Source organism: Chlamydotis macqueenii, chromosome 13 (genome assembly GCF_036417535.1).
Source record: "Chlamydotis macqueenii isolate bChlMac1 chromosome 13, bChlMac1.mat, whole genome shotgun sequence".
NCBI classification, from domain to species: domain Eukaryota; kingdom Metazoa; phylum Chordata; class Aves; order Otidiformes; family Otididae; genus Chlamydotis; species Chlamydotis macqueenii.
Window position 1 is genome coordinate 18,671,978 of NC_141568.1, and position 24,331 is coordinate 18,696,308.

Genomic DNA, 24,331 nt, shown 5'->3' on the forward strand with positions numbered 1-24,331 from the left:
TAATGATCAAATACTTTAGGACTGTACTTTTTAACAGGATAAATCTTTACTGGAGCCTGGACCAAAACCCTGGCTGAGGCACGTGGATATGTTGTATAAGAGAGACGACATTTAGCACAACTCTGGGTCTCCTTCAGCAGAGACAAGTAAAGATCCATGCTGTACATCTAAGCAAGTTTGTTGGTTCTGAAATGCACATTCTTACCTACCTAGTGAAAATAATGTCATAAAGAACAATAGCCTCAGTCCAGCCTCTCAGCTACTCCCAAAATTCCTGTCAGAATTATCATTAGCCAGTGTTAAATTGCTTTGTTCCACTGAATTCAATAGCAGTCGTTCCTACCAGGTGAGAATCTGTCCAAGACTTGTATAGAAACAACTGACTCTGCCCTCTCGTAAGGACAAGGTATTTATGAAAAAACATGATGGTATTAAAATGAAGAATGATGCTTCCTTTCTGTGTCGGATGAATCATCTCAATGAGGCCTGGATATGTAAGGTGATACAGGAAATAAAACTTCTGCTGCAATCCCCTTCCCCTCCAGTCTTCTCCCCATTCCAAAAAAGGTAGCAATTAGTAAATTAGGCGAATCTAAGTAAGTTTTAATTTGGAGATTTTCATACTTTGACAAATAACTATCCAAAAAGGTAGCACTTTCACCCTGCACTTTCAAGCTGTACTGACGGTCACCCACAAACACGCAGTCAACCCCGCAGCAGAACAGATCACAACTCTGCAGGTCAGGGAATTCTCCATCATCTGACGAGCACCAAGGACTGACCACAACACTGAGAACATGGCTGTACCTGTTAAAGTACCTGTGAAGTGATGCAGCCCACAGAACAGAGGTCAGCGGTACCCAGAATCTCTCCCAGACATTACAGCAGTGAAAGTACCATTGTCCTCTCCGTTAGAAGGGATGTCAGGCTTCACAAAACGAAGTTTCATTTTAATTAAGCCAGATTAAAGATATCACTCAAAATCTAGAGTAATCATAACCAGGCAACCTAGCAAAATACCCTGAGCACTAGCAAACCATTCCAGAATAAAGCCCTAGATTTAAAAATTCCAGTAATACATACGTATAAATATAAACACACACATTCTCATTTCAGTGCAGTCTCATGAAAGGATTAAGTTAGAATTGAATATAGACTGAAATACGTGGGAATCTAGACCTCATTTACCCTACACGTATGTAACTGCTATTCCTGGTAATTTGTGAGTAAAAATCTGGTTTCCTTACATTCAGAAACACAATTTATTCAATGTACAAAACTGTAGTTTATTAAATAAACACAAACTGAGATATAATGGCATGCATTTGTTTTCATTACAAGTAGTAACGCAGAATTCCTCCAAGGCTTACTGCATTAGCATTTCTCTCCATGGTCCAAATGCCTTTGAACTTTCTGAAAAGCTACATCTGTTAGCTCCCTTGTACACAGCCGAAACTTACCAAGTGAATTAACTTTTAATATAAATCGCTTTGTTCACTATTAAGATTGATGTTGGACACACTGTACTGTAAGTTGCAAACTGCAATTACAATTCCCTGCAATTATCTCTGGTTGTTAATAGCACGAGATAGCATGTCACTTTCTACCAAGTGTATAATTTATCACTGGGTTTTTTTTTTTCCCTTCATGAACTCTTGTGGTATTCCAAATGTATAATCTTGTTGTATTTATTTCCCAGCGGTCCAACAAAATGCTCAGCAAGTGCTGACTAGAACAAACTAAAAGGCAGTGCTATTGACAAGCCGTCACTTGAGCGGTAATGAACACTCTGCCTCTACTTTCACCTCGCCCAACTAACAGCTTTAATTTATGATAAAGCAAACGAGAGACAACCTCCAGTTTTATTATACCCTCAGTGCTGTTTCAAATAAAGTAATTAGAAGGTCAAGAGGCAGGTCTAGAAAGCCAAATACAAATGCAAGCCCTCTGCGCTGACATTTTTAAAAAATCCTGACTGTTCAAAGAGCGTTTTATCCATCCCTCTTCTGCAGAGCAGCGCAAGGCGGTTTTGACCAGCGTAACCAATGCGAAACAGCGCGGGTCAATTCTTTGCTGAGTAATTCAGCCCATATGTTAACAGAGACACCTAGCAGACAACGTCCCTTCCCCAGGCCTCTAATTTAAAAGAAAGGTACAGGTGAGTTTTAAAAGCCTGTTTTCCAACAGAAACCGTCGCATAAAAGGGGCTTTTTTATTTTAGGAAGCACAAGAAATTTCATGGGATACCATAAAAAAAAAACCTGAAGAGTGGAATATTTGAAATGAGTAAGTAAGAAAAAAAAAATCTCTTTTAGAAAGGTGACCTTAAATCCTCTAAAAACTCATTTATAACTTAACAATTAAACTATTCCTAGAAGTGCTGAAGAACTAATTTTTCTTGAATGTTCAGACAAACTGGAATAACAGCAGATAACTGTATTTGGTCTTTGCAGTATTGTTACATAAATATTTACAACCAGAGAGATATAATTACGCTAATGCAGCATGTCTCCATTTTCATTATATGATATCATCTCAAATTTAAATTTCAGCCAAAAATATCTCACAACACCTTAGAAGCTACTGAAAATTGTTCCTCAGCTAGATACAATGAAACCTATACAATCAGGCATTCTTACTTGTCTTAAGCTACATCAAAGGATATTGCAATGCATCGCTACAGTTCTGTTACATGCTGACTGGAAAATTACTTCCCATTAAGAAACTGGTTTTTGTTGAGCCTTTGATGAGTTGTCTTAGACTAGCTTCACAACTTAAGATAAATTGCTGAACTCCAGCCAGGTCTGAATAAAAGGCAGCAGCTGTTTAATGCAGATCAACAGTTTAGGAAAGATAAATCAGAGCCCAAATGAACTAGTCCAGGGAACCGGGTCAGAATACGGCTATCTACATGGCTACCTGCTCTTCACCGGAGCGCTTGCAGAATCCATGCTGGGAATTTTCAGAATGCCTCAAAACCAGAATTTTGTCTCATCCAAAACACTGTTGTTCCATCGATGTCCTAGGATTCACGCGAATCCCTCTGCACCGATCACACCACGTGAAGAACAGGAAGAAGAAAGCCACCTCCAGACTTATGTCACACACCGAGCCAGGACCAAGTTCTGCTGCAATGCATTCTCATAAAACTATCAAATCAGCCGGTTTAGATTTCCTTAGCTAAAGACCACGATGGAACTCAAACACCAGGTTTATCTGACTACATCCAGAACTACAGTTCTCAGCTACCAGTGCTCTTTCTGGGTAGCACAGATGTTTGACAAGTTTAACATACACAACAAAAATTGCACCTGAATGGAAAAGAAGGCAACGGTCTCACAAAGGCACACATAAGGAAACACTGAGACTGCGCAAACACTTGTGCATCCGGGAGTTTGTCGCCTTCAGCACATACTGTATTTTGGTAAGCGTGTCTTACCCACTTAATGGTCTTTAATTAAGATTCTGTTGTATCACTTTTCTCAATGTAATTTTTGCTCTATCACGGCACTTAGCAAGTGCAATTAAACTTAATGACATAAGCGGTGTGATTATATAATGAGAACCTGCAGCTATGCTGCGAAGGTCCTGGTGGAACTAAGGAAACCCCAGAAGATACGGAGACACACAGGAGATCATCGACATAACTCAGCAACCTCCACCTCAGATTTTACAGACAATACCAAAGGAATTGTTCCAGAACTCTTCTTAAAAGACCTGTTCAAAGGACAATCCTTCACACAAACCATTATAAGCAGCTTTCACCTTCCCTATTCCATAATGTTTGCAGTGCTAACAGGGATGGAAATGTCTGAATGGCTACAACGAAAGCAGAGATGGAGTTATACGAACATTCTGGTGCACAAGGACCTCCTTCTCTTTCCAGATATTAACTACCCCTCCTTCATAACTGATGTTATTTGCTCTGAATTCAGTTATTCGGTCTAAATGTCCAAATGCAGATAACCTGTTTTCTCTCAGCATGATCCAGCTATATACAAACAAGAACATCACATCGATACATCTACAGCAGTAACAAGAAGCACTTTGAACCGTGAAGTTTTATTCTGGCTTATATGAAAAATCTGAAGCTATTTGAATTCAGACTTAAGCCTTTCACCAAATCCCTCATGAATCCACTGTTTTTCTCTGATAATGGTCTTCAGGGTCTATCTCCTCACACTAGTGTTTACGCTATGAACTTAAATTTCTTTTTCTCTATGCCGTGTACCCCACCTAACACTCTCCCCACATACAGTGAACCTCCTTTTTTTCCTACTTCACAGGTCAACAGCACCTGCAAAGATAACGTTGTCATCTTTTTCCACAAGAAACTCCAACTTTCAAGCTTCCACTTTCCAGGTACCCTCAGACTGAGCAAATTCTTTACCGAGATGCAGCTGACACGGATGGCTGCCCCTTCGCAGTCCCCTCGTCTGCTTCCATCCTATGTTGACTGTCTCTCTTATTCAAATGGGTCTTAGACCAAACGGCCAATACCAGAGGTCCGCAAACCTCAGATGGAAATTTAAAAAACAAAAACACAGTATATGCATCATAAAATTCAGAATGCAGTGAAGAAACATCAGATGCCTCTACTGCTCAGTGCATTTTTAGATTGGCAGAGTTGATGTTTGTTTGTAGCAGGCAAAAAGTAACTGGAATTGGGAGTAAGTGTTCTTGTGTCCAAGAAATTGAACCTTTGAATTAAATATATTAGGAACTCTTCTTTGTAGCATTACCTGCTGAAATACCACCCAAACCAGATAATATTCAGTGTTAAGCATTTCTTCAGCAAACCTTTGATGGGTTCTCAAATTTATGACCTTTTGACAAATAGAGCTCATGAAAATCATTATGAAGTGGGTTTTTCTTTTTTTTTTTTTTTTAAAATCATTCATTCCTTGATTCAGACGCAGACATTGCGAAGCATAACAGTAGTTATCTTCAAACTACTGTTCAAAGATTGTTAAGCAGCAGAGGAAGTATTGAGGATGTGAGGAAATCTGTGAATCAGTGAAAGATGTTGGTATGCAAGAGTGAAGATATACCAGCTGGTCTCCCACTTCAGCTGGTTTCCAGAGGGCCAGGAAGAAATTAGTCTCAGACATCGGTTGAAAGAACACCTGGACATTAACCTGGGGCACCAATTCCCTTAAGAACAAGGTAATCTTTGTTTCCTCACCAATACATCTAGAAACTAAATAATGATTATTAAAAAAAAAAAAAAAACAACCCTTGCTCCCCAGTGTCCTTAAATCACTTAAATTCAATAAAGAAAAAAAAGAAGTATTTATGAAAAGGCTGGGGGAAAACACAACAACAGGGTTTGCTCTAAGTTTGGGATACAAGGGAAATAAACTGCAGTAACATCTCGCGCCTTCCTGACAAAGGCATGCAAACCTAGGGCTGCGTGGACAAACTGATTCGAAAGCCTGCATCTGATTTATTTCTAGTAAAGACAATAATTATTAGTTGATGCTTTCCTCAAGCATTTGGCTCGTGGGATGAAAATGGGGCACAAGGTAATGGGGTTCACCGTTTGGATAGAGAGAACTTCTATAATGAAGACGATACTGGTCTCAAAATAAAAACGATGCCATGTTTTGGCTACTGACTCGTACTTTCTCTTATTCAGAGATCTTGCCTTAGGATACAGAAGGAGGATACAGTTTGTGTTTGCATATTTAGATCATCCTCCAAAAACGGCTATTGCACAATTTCCAAAGACATTTACAAAATCGCACATACGGCTAAGTAGGAACTGTTAGTGGTGTGTGAATCATATTATATTTGGCAGCACTGATATTTAGACTGCCAAATGCTACCCAATTCCAAATACAGGACTAAACCTCTGTTTTAATGCTCCAGCAGACTCTGCCCTTTAGAAATCTTCAAAAGGAAATCCTAAAGAATTAAGTGAAATAATTACTTTTTCCTCTATAAACAAGGGCTTTTTGAAATAAGCTCAATATATTTTTCAGAAGAACAATACTCTTCTTGCAAGACATTTGATTGCTCGGCAATCCAAAATGAATCAAATGTTATTTTATTTAATTTATTAAAATTTTATATTTGTCTTTTGGTTTCTGTTCTCCTGGGGGGGAGAATGATTTCTACTGCCACACCAATATACATAAAGAAAAATCTATCTGCTACTCAAATAAGCTGAAAAAAAATAATTGTTATGATCAAGTTCAACGCTTAAATTATTTTTACTAAACTGACAGTATATTTTAGAAGAAAATCCACATTCCTCTACAAATTTGATGCAAATCTGCTTGCCATTTTATTTTTAGTATTCTTGGTGGGGATGTGTGTCACTTTCTCGGCACTTTTCTTGGCATCCTGCTGTAGCATTTGACGATGGACATTCTGTCTACTCAGCTGGTATCAGCAAATGATTGCAGTAAAAATTTACATCACTGATGACAGGTCCGCTGTTCCTAGAGAAGCAGGACACCCAGATCACGTGCATGTGGCAGGACTGGGGAGGGGAAGGGAGGCGGAAGCAGATGGAAATCCCTGCAAGCTGAAGAAGCTGGAAAAGCTCACTCAGAAAGATGTATTATCAGCTAGAAACCAGCTAAATTATCTTTTGCAAAGTTTCCAAAGGCAGCCAGTGTATTCTGGACATGCACTTTTATGCCAATTTTCTTTAAAGTTTTGCAGTAGTTTTAACCATCATCCTTCAGGTGACACAGAACAACAGAAATACTCTTTCCTCTCACAACAGGTTTTCTTACTCTAGCAATGCAATACGAATTCTACTCCAGCCAGATAGTGGAGTCTTCCATTTTTGGGTCAGCCTTCATTTGCATGTTACACACACGCTAAAGATGTATATTTTATCTCTCAATCACTTCGTATCGGTACATGAAAGACACTTCCCAGAAATTCTTTGCTACAGCTTCTGATTCATGATGTATCTTACAGAAAACATATTTTAGGTTATCTGTCCTTTGATTTCCCACAGAAACTAATAAATAATCAACAAAAATATGATTAAAGACATTGCTTGAACTCTCAGCCAAAATGAATACTAGCTGGTTGAAACTCTTTCTGATCCAAATCTGTTTATCTTAGAAACAGAATTCTAACTTAGGTTTTAAAAAGCCTGATGAAAGGTTGAGCTAAGTTTTGACATGATATTTTCATATTCAAAATAGCTCTTAAAAAAAGAGGGAAAAGGTTATGAAACTTGAAGCTACAGAAGGATGAAACAGAGATTAACAAATTAGAAAATATCTGTAATTGCAATTCTCTGAAAAAAAAAAATCCTTTGAAATCTTATTCAAGCAGTACTTGGTTTGTTCTTGTAAACACTGCATTAAGACTTTGTTTAGGTAACTATAAGATCATGGCAAAAACCAGATGGCAGATTAAAAATATTCTAACTTATGTCTGACTTCCAGAATCAAAAGGTGAGAAAAAACTAAAATTAAAAATACAAACTGCGTTTTTCCTGTAACCCAATTCTCTGTAAGTCCATCTGTTTACCTAAAGCTCTATTCCAAACTTCCCAAACATATTCAACAAATTAGGAAGTGGGCTTACGCGATGTTTATTTTGAGAATATAGATGGGACTTCTTCCTTGTCTAAACTTGCCTTTTCAAGCATAGAAAAACCACAAAAGATCTAGTTAAAGAGTATAATTTATCAAAACACATATGACCTCTAGTCCTTTTAAAGAAGTATTTATTTTCATATAGCCAAACCTGACATACTTTTATAGATCAGTTATTGCCATCTGCAAATGCCCATGATCTGTGAACCTTACATTTTGTCATGGAAGAGTAGTTCTAGCTCAGAGGAACAACATCAACCTACTAAACAGAAGTGGAACCATCAAAAGGAAGAAATTCTTTATAAGAAGCTGAGAAGTACTAATTACAACTTTCAGTTGTTTTCTTACAAAAATACTGCTAATTAGAATCATAGAATGGTTTGGGTTGAAAGGCACCTTAAAGATCATCCAGTTCCACCCCTTTGCCCTGGGCAGGGACACCTTCCACCAGACCAGGTCACTCAAAGCCCCGTCCAACCTGGCCTTGGACACTGCCAGGGATGGGGCATCCACAGCCTCTCAGAGCAGCCTCTTCCTGTGCCTCACCACCCTCACAGTGAAGAATTTCTTCCTTATGTCTAATCTAAACCTACCCTCTTCCAGTTTAAAGCTGCTACTCCTTGTCCTGTCACTACCTGCCCTTGTCAAAAGTCTCTCCCCATTTTTCTTGTAGGCCCCCTTTAGGCACTGGGAGGCCGGTCTAAGGTCTCCCTGGAGCCTCCTCTTCTCCAGGCTGAACAGTCCCAGCTCTCTCAGCCTGGCCTCACAGCAGAGGTGCTCCAGCCCTCTGATCATCTTCGTGGCCTCCTCTGGACCCACTCCAACAGGTCCATGTCCTTCATTGACTAGTAACTATCAAAAAAAAAAATGTTTTACAACTCAGTACAATAACTGCAACACCTGATAGACACAAATTTTTGTCAATTCTATACAATTTATACTTACACATTTAGCCAAATTGATACATTTTGGTACTCTGGAAATAATTACTAGTTATTTAAATATTTAGTAAAAATGACAAGTGTGATTTACATCTACATTTGGAGAAGAATTTAAAATGTACAAGATTATAATTTTTTGAATAGTTGTTTTTTTAATTAATATAAAACCAAAGTTCTCACAGTAAATTTTACAACTGGGGTAAAGACGTCTCCCTAAATTTAAGGGAAGATTAGAAGCAAATTTGACTTCTTAAAAGCATCTGCTGTCATTATACAGCCACGAGCCCAAGCAGACCAACAAAACACCTCCTTCCTCAAAGCCGCAGAGATGCAGCATGGACTAACGGGTCCGTAGGCCTAGAAAAGCCATAAGCAATCACTTAGTGCTCCAGAAAGATGACTTTCTCTGTTCACCGTAACGAGCGTTAGCAGTTTAGAAATCTTGGTGATAAGCAGCAGATGCCCAGAAAAAGCTTAATTTGATTTAGATGAGAGATAAATACCTCTAATACCTGACCTAACATAGGGACTAGGCCTGTTTTAACACCAGCCCACGAAGACTGACGTGCGGTCGGTCTTCGGTGGCAGCAAAGCAGGAAGGCCTCGCCATTAGAGAACGTCTCCTGCAGTACGAGTGTTTCTAGAAAACTTCAGATGGTAATAGCCAAGTGATAAAATTTGCACATAATCAGTTGGAAACAGTCTTTGTTCAACCCTTGTTCATTCTGATAGAAAATTAAAATACTAAAAGTTCAGAAACAGGGATAATGCAGTGCTCCCAAGAACTGCATTTTACCAAGATTATTGCATTCTTAGTACCCTGTGCATTGGACTTGAAGCAACTATAGTCTCAAAAAACAGTTTTCAAAACCAATGTAGGCAGTGTCCAACTAAACCACAAAGATTAAATCAATCCTTGTGCAGAAAAGTGCTGAGAACAGCAGCCAAATGTGTCACACTTCTTATGCTCTAGAATATACACAGCTGATTTATTTATTTATTTATTTTACAAAAAGGACATAAGCATTTTTATTTATATATAATTGAAATGATCTCTTTTTCCCCTTCTGTGCAAACATGGTACCTTTTTTTCCTCAGAGTCTATAGATGATACACAAAATGATTTTGCAGACTTTCAAAGAAATTCTGCAAGGGAAATACGCCCAGTTAGGTAAGCTGGGTAAATACACCTCGGCAGTAAACAGTTTATATCTTTGAAACATTTTCATTCATTGTGTAATTTACAGGAAAAATCAACAGCATTGAAACACTGTCACAACACTGTCTGCTTGGGCAAAAAAACCCCAACCATCTAGTCTTAGTGAAAGATGATCTGGCATTTGTACTTCAATGAAGAACACAAGCAAAGTTAATAGCTCCTGCTGACAGGACTCTCATAAAGGGGTATCTTAACCCAACCTCAACGCATCAACGCATTCACTAAAAATCTGTTGATTACTGGTGGTGTTCCCAGTATCCTTTAAACGTAATGGGCTAGTACAGTGCAAATGTGATTTTAAATATACCTTATGCATGGAGGCTGGAGACATCTCTTCTCCTGCCCGCACAACTGCTCTTTGTAGTTAGCTAACTCATGCTTTCTCACAAAGAGACTCACCCAAACTCACCCAAGGAATTCCTGAAAAAACTACAAAATTCCAGCCAGAGGCCCCAAACCAGAGCATGAACCACATAAAGACTTGGCCTTCTTCAATGCATCAAACAGCTTCCAGTCCACAATTTAAAATAAATTTTAAAAGAAGCAATTAAAAATTACAGAAAGCCCAAGTGTCTGTCTATGCGATCTCAGCAACCGCTCTCTGGATTGATTCATCCCCAAACTCTGCAAACTAGATTTTAAAGAACTATTTATCTCTCCACAGAAACCCTTTTGTGCATATTACATATCACTTGTGGTATATAAGAGCAAAACAGCAACAACAGTAGGTGTCTCGGTACAATCAGCGCAGAGCTGATCCCTTACGAACCATTTTAATGTAAGGATTTTAATAATCCAGCTTTACCCCTAATACCTTATACTTGCAAATATTTAAAACAGCATGCATCCCCCCAACAGCTGTATATGGAGCTAGGACTTGTAATACAGGAGGCTGAAGATAAAGCTGCTGCAGATGTGCAAATTAGCAGAGTGTTAATTGAACATCCACTGTTCATAAAAAGGGAGCTGAAGGCATGAGTTACTGTGCATGAGTGTCAACAATGAGCCCTATAAATCATGGTCAAACTAAGCTTTGCTTACCTATTGTCTGTTTATAAGGTTTAAAAAATGTCTTTTCAGTACAGAAACGTCTACTAACATAACAACAGGATTTAAAATATAATAACTGAAACCAATGAGTATACAAATATATTTACTGATTCCAAATAGCAACACTGTTTCTTCCTACACTGCTCCATTTTCTTTTCTTACCTTAAAAAATAATTCTGGGATACTATAATAAATACTTGCACATCAGAAACAGAATATATACAAAGACTATAAATGCCAACAGAAATACCGAGAATGCAGGGTAGTGATACCAGTTTTTCTTGACAATTTGTCAATGAAACCGAGCGTCTAGAATTCCAGTCCTAAACCAGTACACTACCAACACATATTCCTACAGAATTAATCCCTAGCCTGCATCTAATTTTCCAAAAGATTATTAGTTCACTTCCTCAGAAATGTGATGTATACGCTCTCTACAATCTACATTAGCAAGGATGGGGGAAAAAAAAAAGAAAAAAAAAAATTTCTGTGATGACCAGTAACCATACACTCCCTTCAAACTCAGCCACTCCCGTCTCCAACGTAGGAACTATTTGCCTCAGAATTCTTTTTAGCCTGCATGAGCACAGTTCACTGTTTGACTTATTCTGCAAGCTGCTTTTAATTGCTTTTAAGAAACAGTGATAATTAAATTATCATGCAGATCTCCCAACCGTGCTGACAGTTTCAGTAAGAGAAACGTTACAGTAAAGTACGCTTTTACAGCACAGAGGAAACCAGGAGCAAATCCTTGGGAATCGGCCATGTTGGTACCAGCAGTGAAAATGAGCAAAAATACTAATACAAGGAAAAAGTGCTACAGCTAAGTGACAATAATTATTCATTTTAATGGTTATTTCCAGAACCATACTGAGAGAAGAGAAATACGTAACATACAACTTCTGTAAATCACTAACATGGGAAATTCACACTGCTGTAGTATGATGCCAAAATGAGTATTTTTCTTTAAATTTTCTATCGCAGTGTGAATCTGGCAGGGATCGTTCTGTGTATAGCATCTAGACTAACGCCATTGTATTTAGATTTGCTAGAGTTTCTCACTGCCAAACACCCCAGGTCATGCAGGTCTATAGGAGAACCCCTTTGATCCTACAGAACTATTCCAGAGAGCAGGAAGACACTTCTGGAAGCTTACAGAACACCTTTCAGCCATTCTGATTTTCATTTTTCTCCTCTAGAGGTGGATTTGCGGTATATGGACTTGCACAGGTGGATTTTTTTCCTCGGCCTACTTTACCGTGGCACCTTTCAGAGCTGCACTAGATGAGTTCGGAGCACAAATCCTATCATTTATAAAGTGAATCTACACGCTAGATTCCCCCCCTACACCTCTGAAATTTCTTGACATAGTCTTTAACATCTTTGCCACCTTTCTGAAGTAGGCTAGGCTAAGGAAATCCACGTCCTAGCTTCTCATTCCCTAGACTACAAATCTCCAGATAAATCCACATAACATTTTCTGAAACACCTAGGTAGCGACTCTGACACGCTGCTGACTTTAAACGAAGGCTGAATTCTTATGCCTATAGCAACAATACAAGTTTTCAAAAGGAAGATTTATTTCAGATCTTATCTTGAAGAATGACCAGAACGCTGACGGACTCACGGGCCTACGCCAGCAGCAGCGAGCACGGAGCGCAGAGCCGAGTCCCCGGGGACTGAAAACCAGGCGGGTGGAATTCAAGGTGACTAACTGCCCGCTTTGTAGTGCCAGCCAGCACATTCCAAAAATAGAGTACTGCACTGGCTGGGGACGGGTTTAGTTACAGCAGAGAGAGGATATCACTAGCAGAGTACATGCCAGCTACTATTTGTCTCTACCAAATAATACTTTGGGCCAGGCACTCAAAAACAGTTAAGACCCTTCCTTGGTTTTGGGCCAGAAGGTTTAACCCCAGAATTCACTGCTACTGCAAAATTCGTGGTGTAAACTAGAAGGCTGTCAAAACAAAATTTGCAAATGTTCTTAAAAATCAAATAAGTTGATTCATTTGCAGCTATACTTTACTGTGACTGGAGAAGCACTAGGCTACTGATTTTTATTGTGCATTTCAACACAGCTGGGGAGGCAGTATTTCTTGTGGAAGAAACTTCATCTAAAACTTGCTCTTTCTCAACGGCAGCTAAAACAAAAAGTAAAATGGGGCCAGTTGCAATATACATACTGCCCTTCAGAAGCATACAGAGCCTCTTCTACACTAAAATACCCCTACATATAAAATACACATATACACACACACACGCATATGAGTACATGAACACTATATACAGTTTAAACCAAGCTTAGCTAATGTGATTTTGATTGCTTTTCCAACGGTCGATATAGGACATGAATTTTAGTTTCGTTTTCTCAGAATTTAGGCTTCCAAACTTACCCAGCCTAGAGGGCTGTAAGCTCTGCCATTTCCAAGGCACATGTTCTGTTTACCTTGACCCTGCATGTGCTAAATGCCTAAATGTCACCTAGCATGGAACATTGCTGAGCCCCTTCTCTTCATACGCTAACGGCTTTTCAAGCTACACACAGCTCTGCTGTGGAAAAACAGGTCTGAAGGACACAATAAACTACCTTTATTCAAACATTTTCTCACACTGACTAGCACATACTAATCAAATTCTTATTTGAGATATAAATATACCAGCACAAAGTCTAGAAAACATGCTTCTAAATTTGTGTAACCAGTTGCTGGCTCAAGATGCTGCGAGTTCTGCAAGGTGAGCAAGGTCATTTTAGCCTTTCCTTTCACTTCTCTGTCCTCCTCTCATTCATAACGACACCAAATTTCCACGCTTTGCTTGCAAGGAGCATGTCAAGTACAATTAAATTCCAAACAGGAGAGAGTTGCCATTGAAGGCTTTCTAGATGTTCCAAACTTAAGAACTACATGCTCTCCAAGTTTAACAGTGCAGATTCCATTTCCAGCCACATTGAACACTGATCTTCAAGACTTCAAGTTACTAGAAGCTTACTTCAATAATCACAAAGAAACTATTATTATATTATTAGAGAAATGTCTGTCAACTGTGTTTATAATTTTTGAGAAACTACGCGTTAATGAGATGCTGTGCTTTGTGTTCTGACAATGCCCAGTAGATTATTTTGGTGTCCTACAAATCCTGCCATTATAAAGCACAAAGCACAGCTTTTACATTTGCTCACTGTTATAAAACATTCAACAAGATTTTCTTTCAAAAATAACACTTTTTTTTTTGGATAGGAGTAACAGCAAAAAAAAAAAAAAAAAGACACCTTACCTGACATCATAGTACTACCTAAATAAAACAGATACTGAGGTGCACATTAACATGATAAACATTTGAAACAGAGAATTTGGTTATTTCAGGGGTCTAAAAAGGTTTTTTGAAGAGTGAGACATAAAAAAAAAGAAATAAAAATGTAAAATAACCCACTCTTCTGCAATAAATCACTGAGCTCCTTTTCCCAAATCCATTAATAAAAACAGCGATTGTATTTCATGTTACAGTTATCTACAAAAGACCATTCTTAATTGCTCTTAAAGCATCATGTTTTATTTTAGCCAGGTTCACATTTTATTAGAGAAGACTAATGGGGCATAGACTCCCAGCAGAACTTATTTTAAACCTTGGACCAGTCAGCTATAAAAAGGGTATAAAAATAGTTATAGAGGCAAAATAAAAATTAAAAACTATAGCTAAGCTTTCAGATTTACAGGTGTAATAAAATGTGTCATAAGCTTTTGCTTTCATTCCAAAGCTTTGTCGTAAGAACACGCAGAATTTTCTCCATTTCAGAAATGTACGTTCAAATGTTAAATCTTTCTGTTTTCATTTTTAGTTTATAGTCTTGCTTGGGTGCATGTAATTTCTTAAAATTTATTGCTATTTCATTAAATATCCTTGCTGATCAGAATGCAAGAGTGATAAGAAGGAGACTCATTACAGGATAATAATAATAACGGCATTTCTTGTTAATGAGGTAATAACAAGAGGCCTTCAGGCTTTCTGCTTCAAAGTTCATTTAACAAAACTACTTTTGTTATTAACTTATTAACCAGAACCCTCAAGTTGTCATTGCCCTAATAATAATTTGAAGACCTACTGGAGTCATTTATCGGATCAGTTAAGGAATCAAACAACAAGTTAGAGCTAAGAACTTATAAAACCTCATGGTATTAGGCAGAGACGACCTCGTCTGTGTGTAATACTGAGTAAGCGCTGATCCAAGACAATAGGTGTTGCTATGCTGTTTGCAGCAAGACCTCCCAGAAAACACTGAAATCCTAATCCTTTAACGTATGTAAATATTTTCTAGATCATCAAAGGAATTAGCACTTGTGTCCTTAAAAATTCCAGCTCATTTATGCCATCTTGCCTACTTGCTTTTGCTTACTAGTGGCAGCTGGACACCATTTCATTTTATTTCCAAACTTGATTGTACTGATGTAGCTGAGCTGCAACTCAATTAAGACTTGCTTGATGTTGAGGGTATGATTTCAAAAAAGTCTTCCTAAAAGACAAAAAAATCAAGCTAAACTATATTGTCACCGTGAGAACTATGACAGTGAACCATGAGAACTACCCCAGACTTGTGGGAGCTGGGTTCCTTTACGTACTTCTGAATTTTTAATCTACCTTTGTAGTTTTTGAGGTCTATCATTAATTCCAAAGGTGGTTTATTTTCATGGCAAAGCTATGTATTCAAATGGCTGGCATGATTTACCCGCCAAAGAGCTGCAGAAAGAACACTACCACGGCAACAACAAATAAGGGAGATGAGGAGGGTAAAAAAAGTTTTTCTACAAGATGAAGTGTACACGAACATTTTGGAACTATCTAGTAGCAAAGAGGCAAAAGGACTTGACTGAAAGTCAACTGCTGGCAAGGTGCACAGTCACCCAATGGGTTTTGCTCAAGTTTGACTAGAAATCGTGGTTATAGCCATGGAAGCACCGTCCCTGGTTCACAGAACGGGCCGGTGCTTCAGAACTGTGCTACAACACTGGTTTTGTCTCCTATTTCGGCAGGTTGCATTCTGCTAAGATAACAAATTTTTAGGCTGGAGGAGCTATGAAAAATCTGTGTCACATAAACAGAGTTTCTCTAACTGTTCTGCTCCATTTCTGGTTGTACTAGAATGAACCAAGGCAAATTATTTACGTGGAAATATTCTTATTTCCTAGTCCTCCACAGAGAAAATTGCTTCATTATGCACATACGCAAAATGACGTGTGCAGGAATGCATATGCAACAGATATCTCTATTACCCCCAGATATCAGCAGCTAACAGGTTTATTTCTAGCGCCCCGCCATACTCTCCTGCCACAAACACATTCAAACAGAAGAATCTTGAACTGGCTCAGGTTTGTTCCCAGCAGGCATACTTGTAAAGATAAAAAGAATGAGATTTTTTTTGTTTTTTCCCCCCTGCTTACTCCTTATTTTGGTCGTTACTGACGAAGAGAAAGGCTAAGGAAGGGACGGAATGTTCAGCCCAGCGCCACAGTCAATCTTGCAGAAAAAGAAAACAAGAGCAGTCAAGCAAAGTAACTACGTTCCTATTTCTGGGTCTGAATTTCCATGCCAGGTTGTCTTTTAACGTCTGGTTCTCAAAGTTTTCCTACTCTTAATCCTTCTTGCTAAAAATTTGTTTTGTTTTTTCATCCTACAGCTTCTGGCAGCAAGCGGTATGCAAATGCTCAGTAGCCCATCTGAACCCTGTTTCAGAACAAAACAATTTCAGTTTCTAAGTGTCTGAATTACGTTAACTAAATCTGAGGATTTACCTATTGAAGCTTGAGCAGCTCCCTTTCAACTCTGAATGAAGGAAGAATTATGAGACTGGAGTTATTCAATGAGAGCTATCTGTCCTGGCACTTAATCAAAGGGATTAGGATTTGGAAAGAAAAGCCTACAGGTGATCCTCCAGGAAGCATACCAAGCAGTTATCAAAAACATACAAGTTCAAAGCAGCTCAATTTTCATATGTTAAAAGTATTTGGATGAAGCCTCAGGCTTGTTTCTAGGTAAAGGATTGTGTTAAAGCTGTTTGTACTCGCATACTTAGTAGACAAGGGAATGAAATAGCATGTGGTGAAGCAGCACCAGGTCCATCTAACCCTGATGTAACACAATAAATCAATCTCGTTCTGTTCATGAAACACGATCTGATACTGAGTCCGGGTTTCAGTGCTCTTTCCTCACTCCGGCTGCCATAACAGACGCTCATTTACCTCCTCGGCAAAGAAAGCTGCCATCACATAAAGCAAAAGATGTCGCACACTACATCAAGTGCTCTAATAATTGGTGTTAATCTTGCAGCTATGTTCTCTCCCTCCACACAATATTTTTAATTTAAAATACACTCAGTCTCTTCAGTTTGTAAGGCTATTTTTAAACTATTAAAATACTAACAGTCAGAGACTTCTCTTAGTCAATTAGAGGTGTCAATAATCAAAGTTAATGTTGAATCATAGCTCAACTACAGTGATTTTATCTGCCAGAAGCATTCCATCCCCCTGGCACAGAGGGGCAGGCCAGGGACAACAAACAGCATGATCCTGTGCACCGCCATGAGACGAGAGAACGCCTGAGCAGCAGGGCCAGCCAGCGGCGGATCCACAACAAAGCACCCACGAGGTACAGGCCTCACCACGGCGTCTCTGAGACGGCTTCCATCGCCAACAACAGGCAGGGACATCTTACACGCGACAAATGGAGAGACCATTGTCCAGAAGGAGACAGAAACAGAAAGAATCCACTGTACATAGTAAGTTCCTACCTAAAGTCACCGTCAATCATGCAACCGGCTGCCATTTCAGTTAACAATGCATCATTCTCTGCAAAGTTTACCTGCGTGCTCTGGGGATACCAAGAAGTGCAGAAAGGCAAGTTACACCCCACAGCAGCAGCCGAAGCATACTTGGCACCAGCGGCCTGCAAACCGAGATGGTCCTGAAAATACTGACTGCGCGGCTTCGGGCCACGCTGAAATTTTTAATACTCAAGAGGTTTTAAATATGCATGTATACATTTCTTTCTATATACATGTGTGTATAGACATCTCAGTATATTTATACATCTATATATAGCTCTAGAAATCATTATCTCAACTTGAGGGCAAGTACTCCACAGCCCAGTCCACAGGAAAGGAGAATGGGACTGATCTCCCAAAAGGGAAAAAAAAAAAAAAATATTTCCGTGCAGAATGGAAGAGGATGGGGAACTCCAGCTTTCAGTCTTTTCCTGATAGCATTTAGAAAAAAACCTCTGTGTTTCTTCTTTCCAAGCTATTAATATTACTATGTACATATCATATGTATAACCCTGCATAACAGCCAACCAGTCAACTGCATTCTGTGTGTGGGAAGTAAATGCTTCCGCATTCATCAGTTCCTCCGGCAAAGCAACGTAGAAAATTTGGAGTGCTTTTTACGGCCAAGTTAACTGGACCAGCTCAGTCAAGAAAAAAGCAAGACAGAAATTCTATGAAATGACAGAACTTGGAGCTACACAGTGTATGTGAAAAAAGTACTTTAAAATGAGATGTTTAAAATACTCTATACAAAAATACTAAGATTTGTCAATATTTACAAAACTACTCAGTAATAATTTTTCACCAAGACTTCGATCGTGGACTTCCCATGGATAAGTCCCAGTCTTAGTTAATTTAAACAAATGAGGGAAAACAAATAATTTATGGATTTGGAGAAAATTGTTTTGAGTGGGTCATTACAGATCAGTCAGGATAATCAAGTTACACATCCCTGAAAGACAAAACTTGTAACAAACCTAAGTTGTAGCAGAGCTACCAGGCACGACTGAGAAACAATATCATAATACTGACTCTCTGTGGCTTCCTATCATCCTTGCAATAAATTACCCATTTAAATATTCTTCAGAGACAATCTTGAAATCCTTATTTGGGCCAAATTGACACTTAAGAGCAGTAAGACTTAGCCCTAAAATATTTAATAACAAGGAACTGGAATAAATTTAAATTTATATTCTCATTCTGGACTATACAATGTCTCCATACAGCCCCATATGCTTATGTTCACAGCTGTAGAATCAGGGCCTTAAATGTTCCTAGGAAAAAAGACACAGACATGCAAGAGTTTTCTTACATGTCCTTCGCAATTATTCTCTAAAAAGGCAGAGTTATTGATCAGAATATATATTGAAACAATAAAAGTCTACTAAAGTACACCCTTGCTCCAAGTAAAATATACATGGTTTATTTTGAATTTTTGCTTACATTAGTAAAACTAAACGAGTACTAAATCTTATCTTATTAACATAGGTTTCAAGACATTACATTACCAAAAGGTTGTGCGCTACACTACAGAATAAACATTAATGCTTAATGTTTTTAGCCTGCTGATAGACAAGTTAGCTATTCCAAAGAAATCCCAAGGTCTTAAAAGATACCAGGCATCTTTAGGGAACTGCCAGGTACCCTAATTCATTCAGGGCTTTACTTACACCTCTCTCAACGGACACGATGCTGACATTGTGCTAGACACCACACAAACAAAGTGTAGTCATCAGCCATTAAGAGCTTCCTGTCAAAAAAAAGGCCAGGACAAATAAGGCAGGAGTTACGATAAAGCAGCGTTATGATTACAGGAGCACGGAGACATCGAGTACCTTCCCCAGCTGCCTATACAAAGACTAAGGGAAAGCTGGAATTGGATCCGTACCTCTTATCTCTTTTTCCAGAGCACAGAAAAACCCCTATCAAAGTCAACGACAGCGTAGGGCGTGCAGCGCTTTGTACGATCAGTCCAGCGAGAAGTTCAGCTTTCCTTAGAATAAGGAAAAGCTGAAAGCCAAATATCGCTGTCACTCACAACAGCATAAACCCACAAAGATCCTTCATTTCAGTGGAGATCCTTAGAGTAGGGTTTGGCTCCAGAAAGACTGAGTTACTGATGAGCTTGGTAAGGAATTTTAACTAATTTTAACAGAGTTCCTTTGGATTTACACTAGCGTAACCGTCTGCTTATCCTCGGACAACTGAAATAAAAGGCTGTATCAGTTAGCTCCCCGTACCGTCTCTCATAAAAATAGAAAGGGCTGTTACCATCACAACATAAACACTGGAATACATCTTGTGTACACTATTTAAGAAAAAAAATGTATTGCATGATTGCTACAATTTTATTCTGATGTCTTCTTGCCAAAAAGAAAATATGGCTTTAATATAAGTTTACATCTGCGTGGTATTACATGCATGTAAAACAGATGTAACCTAATTACATTTTCATTTAAATTGCTAAATAGCTACTTAAGTAAAAAGCTAAAATAACATACAAACAACAGTTACTATAATAACAAGTGTACTTAGGATTAAATGAAAGGGATCAAAGCTACAGCATACAAAATCTGAGCTGCTCTTTGAAAAAGATACAGTGACAGAACAGCGCTGTATTGATTTACTCAGTAATTTCATGTCTCTACAACTCAGCCAGAAGACACTTCTCAGTTTAGCGGAGACACATGGAGGAGAACTCAGAGAGTTTATACAAAGACCTTGGGTCTCATAAACATTAGACATCGTCTACTAGAGATTATGTAGCAAAATCCCAAATTGGAAATTAGAATACCAATGCAATACAATCCACTTGATTATAGTTCTAGGCAAACGTGTCTGAACTGGCTGGACTCAGAAAACATGTCCTAACAGTGCAATCAGAGAGTGCTTTTTTTTTTTTATTTTTAGTCGAGCACTGCAGTCTTCAGAAGAGATACTGTATTTATTTCTCTTTCTCTCTATGCAAACATATGTTCATTAGAGCTAAATTTGGGGGACTAATCAAAATATAGTGAGTGCAGTGGAAAGAATCTACTCTCCTGTGTCTTTAAAGAAGGGAAAGTAAATCTAATTTTCATTCACACATATTTACTGGAAAGGGCTAACATTTCAAAGCCTGGACACAAATACAGAAGGATGGCTTGCACTGGTAAGGCATATTTAAGTGTATGTGAGATAGCCAGGAAAAGGAGGTACAGATGCAGGATTCTGTATACCTTCTGTCACTCTCAGGGACTTAAGACAGTAGGAACATTTTGTACGAATAGATTTCATTACATGCAAATAGCTGTGACTTCTGTTAGAGTACCACTTCAAAGAAAAAGCAATCATACCTTTTATCTGCAGTAAATCTTATCTTTTAATTATTGGTTCACACTTTGTATTCTACAGAGCTCGCCTTCTGCGCGGTTGTCTTTCCAGGCCAATTGCACAGACTTTTGGAGGTGGATGTAAGATGGTGAAACTGTCTGCTGTCCTGAAGCAGCTATAAGGCAGTTTTGGTGCGTACATCTACACTTTGCTAGAGTTCTTTGTCTCCTCTTATATTTCTGTTGACTTGTTCGGTTGCGTATGACTGATGAAGGTTCAAAAAGCTGATAAGCAGAACTTTGCAGGAACACGCAAAAGCATGTGCATTTTTCCTAACAAATTATTTTTATATTAAGTAAACAGTTAAGGATATAACACCAATGTAATCATTCAAGTTAAACTCATGTCTTCAGTACCTCTAAGCCACTTATTACTGGTTGACTTGAATTAAACTTTATCCTCTTTAGAAACACATCGGGGAAAGAACGATGTGTGCTTGCTGCTTTGTTAAAAAAAATAAAAAGACAACGACACTCATACACACGCCTCTTCTGCACAATGAAGTGATAGAGGTAGCAGCTCTTCAGCAGCAAGGAACCTACTGAAATGTTCAAATTCACATTACTTTCACTTTTCCTGAGATCTTAATTTTATTTGGTTGCCTCTTAGATAATTAGTTATTTATTGTTTTCTTTTCCCCTAATCTGCCAGACCCTAACAAATCCCCTTACAACATTTTAGTAGGAAATTCAAGCACCACTTTTTGCAACCCACAGTTTGTTTTTCACCTAAAGTTATGATTTGCTTAAAAAGAGTATCTACAAACATCCAAATTTCATCTAGGAATTGCTTTTTCCGATGAGATTGTTTTGTTGACACCACAACCAGCAGCAGCCTGACCAGATTCCAGTTTGACTTCAGTGGCCACTCCCTGATAAACCACACCTCAAAAATCTATATTCCTTCATTTCTATTTTATTAATAGTCTACTTGGTTCTTGCTTTTATGCATCCAGACATCACCACCAGAGGTTTAATATTTACAGACAATTCCTTAATGCATAGTACACACTTTGATTCTGTACAAAATCAGGACCTTGAGATCTAAAGTTGAAACCAAACCATGTTCTACTGTGAAGGCACAAACCAATTTGGGGGAATACGCAAAGCCAGGAAGCAGATGTGAGGACTCCCTGTTGCCATTGTACATCGGAAGGAAATAGGACTACTGGAAAGTACTATTGGTAGTAGTCTATCTTAAAAACGTAGATCAAACAACATCTCTTGTATAAGGTGCAAGAAGGTTTTGAAGCAAAGTTTGGGCTCCTGCATCCTTTATGCTACCCAGAACAAACAGGAATCCTCGCTAGTGACTGCGGGCTGCTGAGATTGCGCAGATTCCTGGCTTCCAAACACATAACATTGCACACCTCTCTTTGTGCACTAGGGCTAAGTACATAGAGGCTGAAGTACATTTTTACACGTTTTGTACTAGATGTGGATGAGCTGTGAACAAGATACATTTGTCTTGCAGAAGAATGGCTTTTTCTTTGCTCATTTCAGAGAAATTACCTCTGTTAAAAGAAACATGAACATGAACCTTGCCAGGCAGATGTTATTCTGGTGGTCTCTTCTGTGCGGTCTGGATAAAAGAAATAATCTTTCTGAAAGCACAATTTTTGCAAAATACTGAGCCCTATATTACTATTTATAGAAATCATATGATAAAAAAGAATTCTGTGTGTTTCTTCCACTGGGAAAAAAGCAACCGTGGTTACTTTACCATGAAAGGTTCGGAGTGCGCAGTTAATGCACATTAGAACAACAACACTCCTAAAGCCAGAACCAGCCCTGGCCCTATTTTGAAGTGTCAATACAACTTTAGTGCTTGCATTTTACAATTCTTACTTCATAGATATTTTATGTGTAGATCTCAGTCCCTCAGGAGTAAATATTCTTATTTTCACGTCAGCAGAAGCCCAAGACTAACATGATGCTCTAATATGAAAGACCTTCATTCTTGGAAATCAGATTGTCTTCTCCTGTCTCAAACTTGGATTCAAAGGCAGAAAATCGTGTGTGCAACTGGTGATGGACAGACGTAGAATCATAAACACGGAAACGCACATTCTTCACTAAAAATGCTGAAGAAAAACTTTTCTGTCTTCTTATCTCTGTGGGGGAAATATCCTTTGTTTCGAATTGTTGTTTTTACGCTTTGAGACAATTTACATCACTTTCCAACTTAGCTCTATTTCCTCTATGATTATATAGCTCTGTAACTTTTTTTTTGGGGGGGGGGTGGGGAGAGAAAGGGGCATATAGAAGATAATAGTTATTAGAAAGTCAAGAAAACAACCCAGTGAATAATTTTTTTTTTCCAATTACCAAGTCATGACAGTTTCAAGTGAGTTTTCACCCTCACAAACAATAATTATTACACTTCCGAACGCTGCCAGAACCACAGCCACCAGTTCAGCACAGAAACCTGTTAACCATGAATGGGTAGGCGCCAGCGCAGCGGAGCTGCCATTTTTTCCTGTAATACCTTCTGCACAATTAAAATCAATACTGTCTGACAGGATAAATCACCACCAGGAAAAACACCCCACCTCCTGACACAGGCTGCCTTTCATAATGCAAGAACAAGCCAAGCTACCCTCAAGATACGCATACGCTTTGATCCTTAACGGTCAGCATACTCCAGCAGCGTGTCCTTTCGATGGTATTTTGTGTTAACTGCTCGCTTCCCCCTCCATGTTCAAGCCCTACCGTTATGTCACATTCCTCTCAACTTCCATTCTGACCACTGCAGCTTAGAACACTTTTTGTCCATAGAAATCACTTCCACTAAATGTTGTAATACTTCCTCTGAAAATTTTTAGAGCCTTTCCCATGTCCATCCTCCTTTCCGTCTTTATTGCCCTTAATCTTGCTGTGCCCACAGTCCTTGAAATCTGTTTGTGTCTGAGCATTTAAGATTCATTTGACATTCCCTTCCACATGTCTTCTAGCAGGTCCCTCTCCTCCAATGAGCCATTCTTGGTCCTCTCATCTCTTCAAATAACCAGTTCCTTTATATGGAATTTATTCAGTTTTCTTTTCCAACATAATAAACCCTTTGCTGTCTATTGATTTGACCCCACTGCCAAACTCGCATCACGTCTCTGAAATCTCTCTGTGAATTTTTTATCAACTTAAAAAACTTGAAATGACTGATCCATCTCCTACAATCCCTTGAGCCTCTGTTTTTGCATGTTGGGTTAAGGAATTCAGAAAATTACTTCACAACACACAATGAACATATAGTAACATAAAGTGTGTTACATTTAATCTTTGCTACTAATTTATTTGGGAGTCTACATACACAATTATGAGCTAATCAGGTTGTTTCTAAGGAAATGAAGACATTTGTCTCCCTTTGTGAA

The 24,331-nt window shown here is 38.6% G+C and overlaps 1 protein-coding gene across 4 annotated transcripts in view; it reads right to left on the reverse strand.

The window, feature by feature from the left end:
• The window catches only part of FTO (FTO alpha-ketoglutarate dependent dioxygenase), a 236,324-nt gene that overhangs the window by 73,518 nt on the left and 138,475 nt on the right, over positions 1-24,331 (reverse strand). The window contains exon 9 of one of the 4 annotated variants that reach the window (XM_086758076.1): positions 17,365-17,478. The exons of the other annotated variants lie outside the window; for them this stretch is intronic. Coding sequence (XP_086614202.1) covers positions 17,427-17,478 — 52 coding nt within the window. The 3' untranslated portion in view covers positions 17,365-17,426. Of the gene's footprint in view, positions 1-17,364; positions 17,479-24,331 lie in introns of those variants that run through there. 4 annotated transcript variants of the gene reach the window in all.